Source organism: Cynocephalus volans, chromosome 10, assembly GCF_027409185.1.
Source record: "Cynocephalus volans isolate mCynVol1 chromosome 10, mCynVol1.pri, whole genome shotgun sequence".
NCBI lineage: Eukaryota > Metazoa > Chordata > Mammalia > Dermoptera > Cynocephalidae > Cynocephalus > Cynocephalus volans.
Window position 1 is genome coordinate 127091064 of NC_084469.1, and position 16160 is coordinate 127107223.

The 16160-nt window shown below is 43.2% G+C and overlaps 1 protein-coding gene across 1 annotated transcript in view; it reads right to left on the reverse strand.

The window, feature by feature from the left end:
- Positions 1–16160, reverse strand: part of HYDIN (HYDIN axonemal central pair apparatus protein) — a 364550-nt gene that overhangs the window by 112010 nt on the left and 236380 nt on the right. Inside the window, exons 40-41 of the mRNA XM_063112309.1 lie at positions 13830–14056; positions 8360–8497 (exon numbers count right to left, since the gene is read on the reverse strand). Coding sequence (XP_062968379.1) covers positions 8360–8497; positions 13830–14056 — 365 coding nt within the window. The remainder of the gene's footprint in view (positions 1–8359; positions 8498–13829; positions 14057–16160) is intronic.

Here is a 16160-nt window from a genome sequence, read left to right on the forward strand (position 1 = left end):
TGTTGAAGGTACACTAAAGGTTTTGTTTTTGGTCCCCTAGAGTCACCTGGTAACCCAGTTCAATGCTTAAACAATTTAGTATGAGATATTTAAAGGCTTCAGAATCTGTATCCACACACTACTACTTCCCTCACAAAATATGTACCTTAAGGGCCTGTACATAGTTCAATAAATATTCCTGGATTTGGCTTTTATTAGACCTTTGCTCTGCTCAAGGATGGCAAATCTTTCATTCTTAGGCTGTTTGTTACCACACACAGTCCTTGTCTACAGCTATGCATGATTCAGTCTCAATTTGCAAAGTTCAATCATTTAAGTGTATTTATTTCCACTCTCTCATTCACAAAGGAAGTGAGACATGTATTTTTATATTCATAATCTCTCACGTAGAAATATAACCCAGATACCACCTCATCATATTTCTTGGGAAGACCTTTATCCAAATAAGTTACAATAATATTTTAAATTTTATCAATAACAATAAACAAAACTAACAAGCTTAGTAGCCACTTTGTATTTACAGGGGGATCAAAGAGATTTTTTTAAAAATCTTAAAAAAAAAATTCATTTATTTATTATTATTAGTTTTTTGCATTCTAAGATGCTGTGGAGCAGTTGGGGGAAGGGAGAGAGAGATAGGGTGTGAGGAGGAGGAAGGAGGGGGAGGCGTGGTTGAGGCCTGTGGCATCCCCCCTCATTCTGGCAGGGGGCTTCTGGCGGTGGCTTGGAGCCTGGATGTAGACGTTGGTGGGGTGTGGCTAAGGCCCTAAGCATCCGACCCCCGGCTCCAGAGCCCAGGGAGCTTCTAGTAGTGGCTCGGTTGTTGTCTCTGGGCTGGATGTGGATGTTAGGAAGGTATGGCTGGGGCCCTCAGCCCCCTACCACTCTGGTTTGGGAGCCCAGGGCGCCTCTGGTGGCAGCCTGGTGGTGGTTTCTGGGCTGGATGCAGACACTAGGGTAACATGGCTGAGACCCTTGGCCCCTGACACCTCAGCTTGGGAGCCCAGGGAGCTTCCAGCAATGGCGTGGTGGTTGTTGCTGGGCTGGATGCTGTGGGGGGCATGGCGGAGGCCTTGAGCTCCCCACTGCCCCAGCTCGGGAGCCCATGATGCTTCCAGTGGCAGCCTGGTGGTCATTGCTGGGCTAAATGTGGACATTGAGGGGGTATGGCTGAGGCCCTTGATTCCCACCCTGACTTGGGAGCCTGGGGGGCTTCTGGCTATGGCCTGATCATTGCTGGGCTGGATGTGGACATTGGGGAGGTGTGGCTGAGGCCCTCAGTCCTCCCCACCACCAGCTTGGGAGCCCAGGGGGCTTCCAGTCCTTCTAGGTTTTAAAGGTGTTTTTTGGTGGTGTTAGAACTTTACTGGTTAATATCAGAACTTTGTCTCTGATCTGTGGGTTTTTTGTGTTTTCTTTCATTTTTGTGTTGGATTATTAGCTACTCCCACCACTTATACTCTGCACTGGAACTAATTTGTTATCCTTTGCTTACTTCTAAAATGGGGGAACTTCCTGTGGGGACCAGCACTTGAGCCTTGTGGTTGAGCTAAATTGCTGCTTTGCTGCTGATTCTATAGGGAAGGCTTTTTGTGCAGCTCAGATTTTAATTGTTGGCCTTTTAGGAACTTCAGGGTCTTGTGAGGTCTAATACACCTGGGTTGTGTGGAAACTCTGGTCTAGGCCTGAATCTTTTCAGCAAACTGCATCCCCTGCAGATCTATACTTCTGACAAGTCTCCACTGAGTGATCCTGTGCTGACTGGGGGGCAGATCAGTTGTCCATGCTATGCCCCATTGTTCCCCCAGTGGGCCCATCTCCCCCACTGCCTGTACTCCAAACATTTCCCATGGGATGGGCTACGAGCAGGTCCTTTGTGATGGCTCACCACCTCTGGGTGGCTCCTTTTTTCAGTTGTCTGTGGCCCCTCATTCCTATGTGGGTCCGTGGGAACCCAGTCAGTGGTCTTGACGGCCTGGGGGCCACCAAGGCCCTTTTCTCCACTACAGCCTCCAAGCAACTTCATATGAAGGGAAAAGCAGTGGCTTTTGTCAGCTCTTGCTCTGTGTGCTCACCAGGGTCAGCCTTGAAGTGGCTGGGGCTTGAAACAGTCATATCAATCCTTTCTGTCTCTCATCATGGCTTCTCCTGCCTTTATGAACTCCGTAGGTCTCTCCTCCTCTTCCCCTGAGCTCTAGTGGCCCCAGCGTGGCTGTTGTTGCTTTTTAATAGTTATAAATTGGTTGATTGTGGGAGACGGTGACACTGGTTACTGTCTCTTCTGCCATCTTGATCAGAAGTTGAGATATTTTTGAAAAAAGATTTTGATACATAGTTATATAGTCTTGCTCAAAACCCAGATTGCTCTTGTTTGTAAACTGATCCCAAAATGTCTAGTGATGTGCTGGCATGCCGGTAAACTGGATCTCTGGCAGGGAAAAAAACCTCTGATTTATAGGATTTTCCAATTTCTGTGGTGCAAACACTCCTACCACTGACAACTGATAGATGTTTTTGTTGAAGTTGTTTCATCAAAAGAATATTTACATGTGAATCTCTAAACCCACATACACACCCACACCATTCTACACAAATGTACTTACTGTGATTCCTCCTCTTACTTCTCAAAGGGGTGTGAGAGGAACAGTTTTTTTCCTAGGGAATGACATAGACAGGACAGCTTCTTTATAAGAGTGACAGAACTGGGAAGACAGAACGCTATCTCAGGTAACTCTGATCTCCCAACTCTTATCTATTGTAAATAGAGCTGCAATAAACATGGGAGTGCAGGTATCCCTTCGACACGATGATTTCCATTCCTTTGGGTATACACGCAGCAGTGGGATTGCTGGATCGTATGGTAGTTCTGTCTGTAGCTGTTTGAGGAAACTCCACACTGTTTTCAATAGTGGATGCACTAATTTATGATCCCACCAATAGCGTAGGAGAGGTCCCCTTTCTGCACATCCTCACCAGAATTTGTTATTCTTTGTCTTTTTAATAATGGTCAGTCTAACTGGTGTGAAATGACATCTCAATGTGGTTTTGGTTTGCATTTCCCTGATGATTAGCAACGTTGAGCATTTTTTCATGTGACTTTTGGCCATTCATATATCTTCCTTTGAAAAATGCCTAGTCAGCCCCTTTGCCCAATTTTTGATCAGGTTACTTGTTTTTTTACTGTTAACTTATTTGAATTCCTTGTATATTCTGGATAGTAATCCCTTGTCAGATACATAGTTTGCAAATATTTTCTCCCATTCTGTAGGTTGTATTTTCACTTTGTTAATTGTTTCTTTTGCTGTGCAGAAGCTTTTTAGCTTGATATAATCCCATTTAGTTTTCCTTTTGTCACCTGTACTTTTAGGGTCTTATTCATAAAGTCTTTGCGCAGTCCTACTTCCTGAAGTGTTTCCCCCATGCTTTCTTTTAGCAGTTTTATAGTTTCCAGCCTTGTATTTAAGTCCTTAATTCATTTTGAGTTGATTTTGGTATATGGTGAGAGGTATGGGTCTAGTTTCATTCTTCTACATATGGATGCCCACTTTTCCCAGCACCATTTACTGAAGAGGCAGTCTTTTCCCCAATGCTATACTTATTGCCTTTGTCAAAGATCAGTTGGCTGTAAATATGTGGGTTAATTCTGGGTTCTCTATTCTGTTTTCTGTTTCATTGGTCTGAGTGTCTGTTTTTGTGTCAGTACCATGGTATTTTGGTTACTATAGCTTTGTAGTATAATGTGAAGTCAGGTAGTACTATGCCTCTTTCTTTATTTTTCTTTGCTCAGGATTGCTTTGGCTATTTGGGGTCTTTTGTTGTTCCAAAAAAAAATGTTAGGATTGTTCTTTCTATTTCTGTGAAGAATGCTATTGGTATTTTGATGGGGATTACATTGAATCTGTAGATTGCTTTGAGTAGTGTGGACATTTTCACAATGTTTATTCTTTCAATCCAAGAGCATGGAATGTCTTTCCATCTTTTTGTGTCCTCTTTAATGTCTTTCAGCAGTGATTTGTAGTTCTCATTGTAGAGATCTTCCACCCACTTGGTTAAATTGATTGTTAGGTATTTTATTTTCTTGGTGACCACTGTAAATGGGATTGCTTTCTTGATTTCTTTTTCTGCTAGTTCTCTATTATAGTACACAAATGCTACTGATTTTTGTGTGTTGATTTTGTATCCTGCAACTCAACTGAAATTGTTTATCAGCTCCAAGAGTTTCTTTGGTAGAGTCTTTAGATTTTTCTATATATAGGGCCATGTCACCTGCAAACAGGGAGAGTTTGATTTCATCTTTTCCAATCTAGATGCCCTTTATATCTTTCTCTTGCCTGATTGCTCTGGCTAGTACTTCCAACACTTTGTTAAATAGGAGTGGTTAGAGTGGGCATCCTTGTCTTGTTGCTGTTCAGGATGATATTGGTGGTGAGTTTGTCATATATGGCTTTTATCGTGTTGGGATACTTTTCTTATATACCTAATTTGTTTAGAATCTTTATCAAGAAGGGATGTTGAATTTTGTCAAATGCTTTTTCTGCATCTATTGAGATAATTTTATGATTTTTGTCCTTGATTTTGTTGATGTGGTGTATCACATTTAGTTACTTGTGTATGTTGAACCATCTTAGCATCCCTAGGATGAATCCCACTTGATCATGGTCTATAATTTTTTTGATGTATTGTTGTATTCTGATTGCTAACATTTTGTTGAGGATTTTTGTGTCTATGTTCATTAGAGATAGTGGCCTGTAGTTTTCTTTTTTCATTGTATCTTTGTCTGGTTTTGGTATCAGGGTGAGGCTGGCCTAATAGAATGAGTTCAGGAGAATGGCCTCTTTTTGAATTTTTTTGAAATAGTTTGAAGAGAATTGGTATTAATTCTTCTTTAAAGCTTCGGTAGAATTTATCAGTAAAGCCATTCAGTCCTAGGCTTTTCTTTGTTGGAGACTGCTGATTACTGCTTCAGTCTTGTTGCTTGTTATTGGTCTGTTCAGCTTTTCCATTTCTTCTCAGTTTAGTTTTGGTACTTTGTATGTGTCCAGAAATTTATGCATTTCCTTCAGGTTTTCAAATTTGTTGGTGTACAGTTGTTTATAATAGTCTCTATCTTTGTATTTCTGTGGAATTGATTGTAATGTCTCCTTTTTATGATTTTTGATATTTAGGTCTCCTGTCTTTTTTTTTTGGGTTAACCTAGCTAATGGCTTGTCTATTTTGTTTACCTTCTCAAAAACATCAACTTTTTATTTCATTGATCTTTTGTATCATTTTTTGGATCTCTATTTCATTTAGTTCTGCTCTGATCTTAATTATTTCTTTCCATCTACTAATTTTGGGATTGGATTTTTCTTGTTTTTCAGGTTCTTTAAGGTGTTACATTAGGTTGTTTATTTGAGATCTTTCTATTTTTTTGATATATGCATTTATTGCAATAAACTTCCCTGTTAGTATCCCACAGGGTTTGGCATGATGTGTCTTTATTTTCAGCAGTTTCAAGAACTTTTTGATATCCCGTTTAACTTCTTCTTTGGCCCATAGGTTGTTCAGGATCATGTCATTCAATTTCCATGTATTTATATAGTTTCCAGACTTTTGCTTGTTATTGATTTCTAGTTTTAATCTGTTGCGGTCTGAAAAGGTACTTGAAATGATTTCAATTTTTAAAAATTTGTTGAGACTTGATTTGTGACCTAACATGTGGTCTATCCTGGAGAATGTTCCATGTATTGATGATAAGAATGAATATTCTGTAGTCATCAGATGAAATGTTCTGTAGAATCTGCCAGGTCCAATTTGTCTACAGTGTAGTTTACATCCTGTGTTTCCCTGTTGATTTGTTGCCTAGATGATCTGTCCAGTGCTGACAGAGGGATGTTCAGGTCCCCAACTATTATTGTATTGGGGTCTATCTCTTTCTTTAGTTCTAATAGTGTTTGCTTTGTATATCTGGGTGCTCCAGTGTAAGGTGCATATATATTTATGCCTGTTATGTCTTCTTGCTGGATAGAGCCCTCTGTCATTATACAGTGACCTTCTTTGTCTTTTTTTATGGCTTTTGGTTAAAGTCTATTTTACCCATTATAAGAATAGCTACTCCTGCTTGTTTTTGGTTTCCATTTGTATGGTATAACTTTTTCCATCCCTTTGCTATTAATCTGTGTGTGTCTTTACAGGTGAGGTGAGTCTCTTGAAGATAGCATATAGTTGGGTGTAGCTTTTTAATCCAATCACTCAGTCTGTCAGTCTGTGTCTTTTGACTGGGGAGTTTAATCTCTTTACATTTAGGGTTGTTATTGAAAGGTATTGTCTTACTCCTGGCATTTTATTTATTTTCATTTGGATGTTTTAAATATTTTGTGTTCCTTTCTTCCTCTTTTATTGTTTTTCTTTGATGTTTGTCAGTTTTTTGAGACAGTAAGGTTTAGTTCTCTTCTCTTTCTCATTTGCATTTTTGTTCTACCAGTGGGTTTTGTTCTTTCTCATGTATTCATGGTAGCAATTATTATTTTTTGGATTTCAGATGCAGGACTCCCTTGAAGATTTCTTGAAGGTCTGGTCATGTGGTGGTGAACTCCTGTTGTTTTTGTTTGGGGAATATACTATTTCTCCTTCATTTCTGAATGATAGCCTTGCTGGGTATAGTATTCTTGGTGGCACTTTTTTTGTTTGTTTTTAATATTTTGAATATATCATCCCATTTTCCTTTCGCTTGTAGTTTCTGTTGAGAAGTCTGCTGTTAGTGTCATGGGGGTTCTCTTATAGGTGACTTGAGGCTTTTCTCTTGCTGCCTTTAGGATTCTCTCTTTGCTTTTGAATTTTGCCAGTTTGACTATAATGTATCTTGGAGAGGATCATTATGGATTATATCTGGGGATCTTTGAGCCTCCTGGATCTGAAGATCTGTGTATCTCCCTATACCTGGGAATTTTTCCCTTATCATTTCATTGAATAGGTTTTCAATATCTTTTCCTTTCTCCTCCCATTCTGGAACACCCATGATTTGGATGTTTGTGCCCTTAAGGTTGTCTGCTAGCTCTCTTAGATTTTCTTCATTTTTAAAAATTCTTTTTTCCTTTTTTTTGTCTGCCTGGGATATTTTTTCTTGTTTCATTGTGTTGTCTAACTGAGTCTTTTTTTTTTTTTTGTCTTTTTCGTGGCCGGCACTCAGCCAGCGAGTGCACTGGCCAGTCCTATATAGGATCCGAACCCGCGGTGGGAGCGTCGCTGCGCTCCCAGTGCCGCACTCTCCCGAGTGTGCCACGGGCTCGGCCCTAACTGAGTCTTCTAATATCTCATTTAGTTTCCTTAAGATGGTTGTTCAGAATTTCTTTTTACTCATTTGAAGAGTTTCGTGCTCGATGGGGTGTGTTACTTGAGAATTACTGTATTCCTTTGTTGGTGTCATATTTTCTTGATTTTTTCTTTCTTTCTTTCTTTCTTTCTTTCTTTCTTTCTTTCTTTCTTTCTTTCTTTCTTTCTTTCCTTTCTTTCTTTCTTCTTTCTTTCTTTCTTTCTTCTTTCTTTCTTTCTTTCTTTCTTTCTTTCTTTCTTTCTTTCTTTCTTTCTTTCTTTCTTCTTTCTTTCTTTCTTCTTCTTTCTTTCTTTCTTTCTTTCTTTCTTTCTTTCTTTCTTTCTTTCTTTCTTTCTTTCTTTCTTTCTTTCTTTCTTTCCTCCCTCCCTCCCTCCCTCCCTCCCTCCCTCCCTCCCTCCCTCCCTCCCTTCCTTCTCTCTTTCTCTCTTTCTTTCTTTCTTGTATCTCTACATTGAGATCTGGTCAGCTGGTATAACAGTTGCTTCTTCTAGTTCTTTGGAGTGGGCTTTGAGGAAAGAGACTTCCCCCTCTTTTTCCAGACTCTTCTGGTGACTCTCCTTGTGTCAATACAGTCGAGTGGGAGGTGAAATGTCTGCATGGTGGCCACAGCTGCTACTGTGGTGAAGAGCAGTGGCTGTGGTGGACCACCTGTGTGCAAGTGGTGTTTGTGGCATGCTCTGGGTCCTTGGGTGTGCTCCTACCTTTTTTCCAAATTCTAACTTTTAATGGCTCCACATTATAATTATAATTCTTACCCCACCATTCTTTTTTGTTTTGCTTTTTTATTTTTTATGTGTACTGTTCTGTTTTGGTTATCTAAGAAGGTGAGTGGCTGTAGGGTGCAGATCAGGCTAGGGTCAGAGACTGACAAGAGCTGTCAAAAGGACAAGTAAATAACTTTTGGAGAGAAGAACCCCATCTTTCCTCTTCAAGGGCCCTGTATTCTGAGATGCTGTGGCTGGCCAGTGGCCTAGAATCTCAGCTTATGGCATGGGACAGTGTGTGAGTGATGAGCCCACAGCTCTGTATGGGTAGGCATGGACACACCTGTATCCGTTCAGCCAGGATCTGCACAAGAAGTTCATCAGGGAGCACACAGCTCATCAGACCTGTCTCACCTCCAATACTGCCACTGACACCGAGCCAGCGATGAGTGGGCCCCACGGGCAGAGGGCTGGAGGAAATCTGTTGAGTGGGAGAAGGATCAGGAGTCAGAACCCAGCTTTGTGTCATAACAACTTCTACAGCTATAAGCCACTTGACCTCGAGTAAGTCATATAATCTATCTGGGCTTCATTTCCTCATCTGTAAAATGGAGATTTCATTGGAAATTCCTATCTTCCTTTTAGCATTGCTGTAAGCATCAAATGGGAATATTGCGGAAGGTGTGAAGACTCTGTATATGTGAACTGTGCACATTTGTTCATTTATTCAATAAATATTTATTGAGCACCTATCATGCACCAGGTACCCCTCAGGTACCAGGGATACAATAACAGCCAAGGCTGACAACGGTGCTGCCCATGTGTCCCTTACATTCTAATGGGGGAGACAGAAATGGAGAGCTTTAATGTACAAGTCGATAACATAATTTAAGACAGTGATGAGTGCTAGGGAGAAAATAATCTGGTACAGGAATAAAGAACAATGACAGAGCTGGGGACTGGCTATGCAGAGAGGAGGGTCACATTGCCTAGGTAATGTGAAAGAGGGAGACAAGTTCTGGGGGAAGAGTCTTTCTGAGATGGAGCAGCAAGCTCCTCAACACGAGTGCACTGGGGCTTTGGGATAGCACACAGGAACCCAGCGTGGTTGGAACTGAGTGAGCAAGGGGGAAGATGGTCAGGCTTAAAGTCCAAGACACAGTCAGGGCTAGAATATGCAGCAGCCCTGTAGGTCATAGTAAGGAATTTGTATTTTATTCCAAGTATAATGGGAAGCTGTGGGTGTGTTTCAGGCAGACAAATGATCTGATTTTCATTTTCATTTTTATTTTTTTGACTACCATTCTTGGGCCTAAATTATTTTCATTTTTAAAAGTCCACTCTGCCTGTTACATGAAGTACAAGAGTGGAAGCAGGAAGACTAGTTAGAAAGATATCTCTTGGTCAAGGAAAGAGATGATGGCACAGGGACTAGGATGTAGGGTGAAAAGTGGCTGATAAAGGATGTAATATAAAAGTAGGGACAATAGAACTTGGGATGGAATGTGAAAAAAAGAGAGGCACCAAAAATGGGTCCTTGAGTTTTGACCTGAACAACTTGGAAAATGGTGAAATTATTTTTAAGAAAGGAAAGACTTGGGGGAAGAACGATTTTGGGGGAGAAGAAAGCAAGAATCACTTTTTGGACATATAAATTTTGAGATGCTTCTAAGCCATTCAGGAGAGATATCGAGAGTGAATTTGGTTAAATGAACCTGAGCTTGGGAAGAAATTAGGGCTGGAGATCGAGATTTGAGGGTCATAAACATGTTGAAAGTATTTAATGCAACTGAGTGAGATCACCTAGAAAGAAAATGTAGATAACAAAAAGAAGAGAGCAGAAGACTTTCTCCAACAACTAGGAATTTGGAGGAGATGAGGAAACTGGGGGAGTAGAGGAAAGAGTTGCTAATGAGGTAGAAGGGAAAGTAGAAGAACGTGGTGTTCTGAAAGCCACATGAAGAAAGCATTTCCAGGAAGAGGGGGTGATCAGCATGAGTTGAGGACACAAAACTGACCAGTGGATTTGCAAGATGAAGGTTGTCAATGACCTTGAGAAGAGTGGCCTGTGGAGTGGTGGGGACAAAGGCCTCATTAGAATAGGTATGAGAGAGAATGGGGGCAGGTGTGGGGTGAGGAGGCAGGCAGGGCAGCAATCCTTTGGAGGGTGGGCAGTGAAGGGGAGCTGAGAAATGAGGTAATGGCTGGAGGGGGATGTGGGGTCATGGGAAAATATTTTTAATGTTGGGAGGTGTGAAGGTTAATTCTAGGTGCCACTTTGATTAGATTAAGGAATCTTAATTAAGGAGGGTGTTTCCAGCAGAGATTAACATGCTATCCTGAGTGGACTGGGTGGGAAGACCCTATCTCAATATGGGCAGAAACCATCCAGTTGGCTGGGGGCCCAGAGAGAACAAAAGACAGAGGAAAAATGTGAAGCTCTGTCTCTATCCTGCTGGAGATGGGATACACTCTTCCCTCCTGTCCGTGGACATCAGAGCTTGAGACTCTTCAGCTTTTAGGTTCCAGGACTTACACCAAGGACACCATCAGCTTCCCTGGCTTTGAGGCCTTCGGACTTGGACTAAGCCACACTATCGGCATCCAGTTTGCAGACGGCTTATCATGGGACTTTTCTTCAAATCATGTGAGCTAATGTCCCTAATAAATCCCCTCTCGTGTATTTATAACCTATCCTATTGATTCAGTCTCTCTGGAGAACCCTGACTAATCCAGGAGGTAACACAGCATGCACAGACGCTGACAGAAAGGATACAGAGAAGGATGGCAGAGAGGGGACAACAGCAGGAATTAGCCCTGGAGTAAGAGTAGGGGTGGGGCCCCACACACATGTGGAGAGATCAGCCCTGGATGACAGCAGGGACATCCAGGGGTTGTAGGGAAGGCACGGCTTTGGGTTAGGATGAAGGCTGGCTGGTGGATTTGGTGGGAGGAGGGTGAGGTGGTTGTCCTCTGGTTGTTGCAGTTCTTGCCATGAAATTAGAAGAGATAGCATCAGCTGAGACTGAAGAAGAGGGAAGTGTCTTAGAGGCGAGGAGAGTAGTGACAGAGATAAGACAGTCATCTTGAACAGAGGGAGGGCAAATTTACTAGGGCCAACTAAACAGGCCACTTGAGATTTGGGTTCTGAAAGTTAAATTAAGACCACACCATGCTGAGATGAGTATTTTCTCCAGCTATGTTCAGCTGCACTGCATGGAGTAGGTTGAGAAGTGAGTTTACCAGGATGAAGTTTTGCTTGGACAGTACGATGAAAGAGAAGGCACAGGGAAGTGTCTACACTGGAGAACCATGGAACCCTAACCGGGTAAGAAGGGCAGCGAGGTGGGTGGTAGGCAGTGAGAACATGGATCGGAGGTTTCTATGAGGCCAATTACTTACAGAGTAAGTCACCTAGAAAGTTAGAAGATGGTTGATTTAGAGATCTTGGAGTTCATGTAGAGATAATGGGCAATGATGAACAAGGTCTAGGATGTGGTCATGGCACCGAGTGGCTGAGGAGACCATGGAATTGAGAAGCAAGGGTGTTGGATCAATATTACTCAAAAGATCAGGATTTCTAACTGGGGATTTCCGGGGAAAAGGTAATTAATAAAGAAGTGACCTGTATTACAGACCCATATCTTCATTATTTAACGTATCACACGGTTCTTCCCATTTGCAACACGACTAAAATTTCAGTCATTGGAGAGCTCGTGCTTTGTATGAGAGCTTCAAGAAGACCAAACAGCCATCTTTCTGGGCAAAACACTGACAGGGGGACTCTGTTGTCCAAACCATCTGAATCCCATCACCCTGGAGCAGTGCAGGTAGCCATGTGTGGGGGGGTCTGTGAGCTCTGATTTCTGCTGTGATCTTTAAGTTTTCTATTTAAAAGGGGTTTGAAGTCAGAATTGGAATTTTCTGCTGCTTTTGAAGTACTGTAAAAAGCCTTCCTTGTCTCTCCAGATGGATGGAACGAAACCAAAGTAAAGGACTTCCTATCACACCCTATTTGGTAACAAATATATGAGTTTTAGTTCATCCATAAACATCTGTGTAAAGAATATCATATTAGATCCTGGAAAAGGGGGTTAAAAGAACTGTCCTCCAAAAGAAAATGAACCAGTGGTTTAGTTTTCAAGGTGTTATAAGAACGTAAGACTGAAGTAAAGATCAGAGACATCACCTGGTCCACATTCAGCCCCATGGAATGTTCCATCGGACCTGCAGTTCTCCTTTCCCTTGAAGACCTTCTCTCTGCTCCATCCACCTCAGCAACCCACTTGGAAACATCCACTCCTCCCACTGCCCCTAAAGCACTCTCAGACGGTAGCAAAACCAAGACCCTTAGCTCTTCCTGTTTCTCTTATTCTATGTCCTCCTCTTAATTCCTTCTCTACCTAGGCAGGGCTTCCCATACAGACACCACTCACAACTCCCTTGCCTCTAGTTCTGAGCACATACCCTCCCCTGCAATGATGACAACGTCTCTCCACCTCTGAATGAAGACTGCCAGGTGCCACTTAGAGAAGTCTTACAAGTGTGAAGTTATAGTTTCCAGGCTTGGTTGGGCCATCACCATTCTCAACAGTTTTTTCTCAGCCCATCACCAGTTTCTGGTTCTGTTCTCCACAGTGGAGACAACAGTGCTTTGTTACTGTCCTCAGGCGTGTTCTGCAACCCCAACTTCCTCACTGCTTCCTGCAAAAGACCATGCCTCCTGCACATATCATTGAGCCATTCAACAAGATCTTCTCCAACCTCCATTCTCCACCCCACTTCTCCCACCCTTAGCTGTATCTATTTTTACCTTTACTGACCCCAAAGGAAGCTGGTTCCCTTCTCCTTTAACTGTGCTTAATTCTGCCCTTCCTACCACCTTCTGGAATCTCATTCCCTCTCAGGTGAATCGTCACATTGTGCTTTTCTCCAGGAGATTCTTTCTTTGTAGACCCGCTTGTGCCTCCACCTCCTTTCTGAAAACAAACTCTCCTGACCTTGGGTTTTCCCCTCTAATGACTAATCTGTGTTTTCCCCCCTTCGCTTTCAAACATCTTGAAAGCCTCCACTTGCTTGACTCCACTCTTCCACCTATAACTCATTATCACACTGTCTCCAGCTTCAGAACCTGCTAGTCTGATGAGATTGCTAAGTTCCTCAGCACATTGCTTATACTCTGTGACTACTTTATGATTTTCCAGGACTCCTCCTGCAGACTTCCCACAACTTATATTTGTGATTTCATCCTGAACATTCCTTTAGCATTAGTTTGAGCCATGAGAAATTGTGGTTATGGAGTTCCAAAATGATTGAATATTGGCAATTTCCTATGGTTCAACCAATTCCTTTTACACATCTCTTTTGTGAATCTCATCTTATTGCAAATGTCTGCAAGTGTGGTTATCTCCTTCATCAGATACTTAGTGCAGCTAGAATGCAGGGATTTCGCTTTTTAAAAAATCTTCACTGGACCGGCCCCATGGCTCACTCGGGAGAGTGTGGTGCTGGTAGCGCCGAGGCCGCGGGTTCGGATCCTGTATAGGGATGGCCGGTGCACTCACTGGCTGAGCGTGGTGCAGACCACACCATGCTGAGGGTTGTGATCCCCTTACCGGTCAAAAAAATAAAATCTTCACTATATCATAAGAGGTGCTTGCTGAGCACCTGCTGGGTGAACACTCCTTTCAGGAGCGGTACAGGGACAGCACTCAGGCCGCCTGGTGAGGACACCTGTAGGAATGAGGGGTTCTGACCTGGCTTCAGGATGCTGAGAGGAAGGAGGAAGGATCCCAACCCTCCTGCCGGTGAGCCCTGATTTGTACCTGTGTTGTTTCGGACTGGTGCAGGTGATGCTGCTTCTGTGACCCAGAGCCATGGCTCTCTGATTTGCCTTTGGCCATTAACACGCTCCCACGCACGCTCTTTCCAGGTTTGGTTTCTGGGGTCACCAGACTCATTTCCGAGGTTAACTTGCCCAGAGTTTCAGTGCTCAGTCGTACTTGTCCCATGACATTGTGGCCCACAGAAGCCTCCTGGGCTACAAGAAGAGGGTGAGTTTTTATTAAAAGTCACCTTAGCATAATAAGGAAATGACAGTGTGGATGGCACACTGAACCTGGGATCCTCTTAAAGAGTACAAACCATCTGTATCTGCAGCTGACTTAGCTGGGTTGGGAGAAGAGTTTACCCCCACCAAGGACTGGATAATGGGTCAGTGGAGAGCGTGGCCTGGAGTCCTGGGCTCTTCACTGCTCATCTTGCTAGTAGATACCCAGCTAGTCTGTACTTTCTCTCCCAGCCCAGAGGGTAGCAATTTCTGAAACTGCTGGTACACTACAGCCTTGCCTTGGAAACCCAACACCTGACCTTTTGCAGTTTTAGGCAGTGGTGAGGCCAAAGAGTAGCATGAGTAAGGCATTCTCCACCCCCTCAGAAGAGCTACTCAAAGGAGCAAATAGGCTAAGTAATAACAGTGTACCTGTTGGCAAACATGGCTTCAAGATGAGTTTCTTCTTTTTACCCCCAACCCCCTTTCCAGTCAGATCACCGCCCATAAGAACACCCATCCATTGAGAAGTTCCTTTCCAATGTCAGAAACACCCTTGCTGGAGTGCCTTTGGACTCTGCAATAAACTCCTGCCATCTCCTAGCCTCATTGTCCCCCAACACTCCCTCCGCCCACCATAACAACAAGCCCTGTCTCATCCCATCCCCTGGGGCTCCAACTCTTCAAGGATGGACCATGTACCCTTGAAGGAGAACAGAGGTGTAGCAGATGCTCTTGGCACCCTAAGCTGGGGGATGGGGCTGTATGCAAGGCAGGTTCCATGTTTCTCCTTCTCTCACGGAGACTCAATAAGACTCATCACCCATATCCACCTTTTCAGCAAATAAACCTCCAGAATTCCTTTGAGAGTTGTCACTACAACCTACTCTGCTTTATTTTCTCCTGCCACCCCCTCTTCCCCTCCTCCAGGAGCTGATTACAGGCACAAGACTTCATACTGCACCAGGCAGGGAGGTAAGGAGCCTGAAGACATCAATGGAGCATGGTGCCGAAGTTCTGCTCCAATGATAGAGCCGGTTGGTCCTGTGCTCGTCCACGCCCCATCACCCCCAAATCCTTCCAGGCTCTGCCCCACCTCCGTCAGAACCTCACTCTCACAATGCCCGCCCCAGCCTCCTGCTCACTTCCCTGTGAATCCTGCTCCTCCTGCCCATCCTTGCCCTTCACCGATCGCCATGGCCTCTCCTCTGTGGTCTCCGCATGCCTCTCGCCTGTCCGTCCACAGCATTGTTTCTCCATATCTTTTATTTGGGCGGGGGTGGCTGGCTGGTACAGTGATTAAACCCTGGACCTTGGTGTCATATCTTTAAAAACCAGTTCTTGTAGATATGATACTAATAAAAATTTTCATTCGACCCTTTATTTCTTTCAAGATGTCATCATTTCACCTCTTTTTTCCCCCTTCACAGACCAATTTCTCAAAACAATGGTCCAGACCAGCTCTGTCCTGTAGACATATGATGTGAGCCACATATGTATGTAAATTAAACATTTCTAGTAGCCACATCAAAAAAGCAGAAATTAATTTAAATATGTTTTCTTTAACCCAATATATTTAAAATGTGATCACTTCCACATGTAAACAACGTGTAAAGAGTATTACTGTGCGGTTTTGTGGTCTTTTACCCACATCCCGTCTTTGGCACTCCTGTGTGTGCAGTGTGCTCACAGCATGTCTCGGTTTGGACCAGCCACATTTCAAGTGCTCAGGAGCCCCCTGCGGCTAGTGGCTACTGCACGGCCCAGGCAGGTTTGGATTTATTGTTTCCTCTTCATTACAGCCTGTCGACTCCATAGCACACAGCAAATATAGGCAAGAACCTAACTGCTCCCTTGGAAGTGCTCTCTCCAAAGCCACCAGGGACCTCAGGACTGAAATACAGTGATGTTCTGCTCAGGGCTCATTCTATCTGAGCTTTCAGCAGTCTCCCATTCTGTTCATGTAATGATTCAACACATTTTTATAAATCTTTATTATGTGTCGACTATGTGCCAACACTGTTGCAGGTGCTGGGAACACAGCAGTGAGGAAAACTAACACAAATCCCTGCCCTGGGAGGCTTGCATTCTAGGG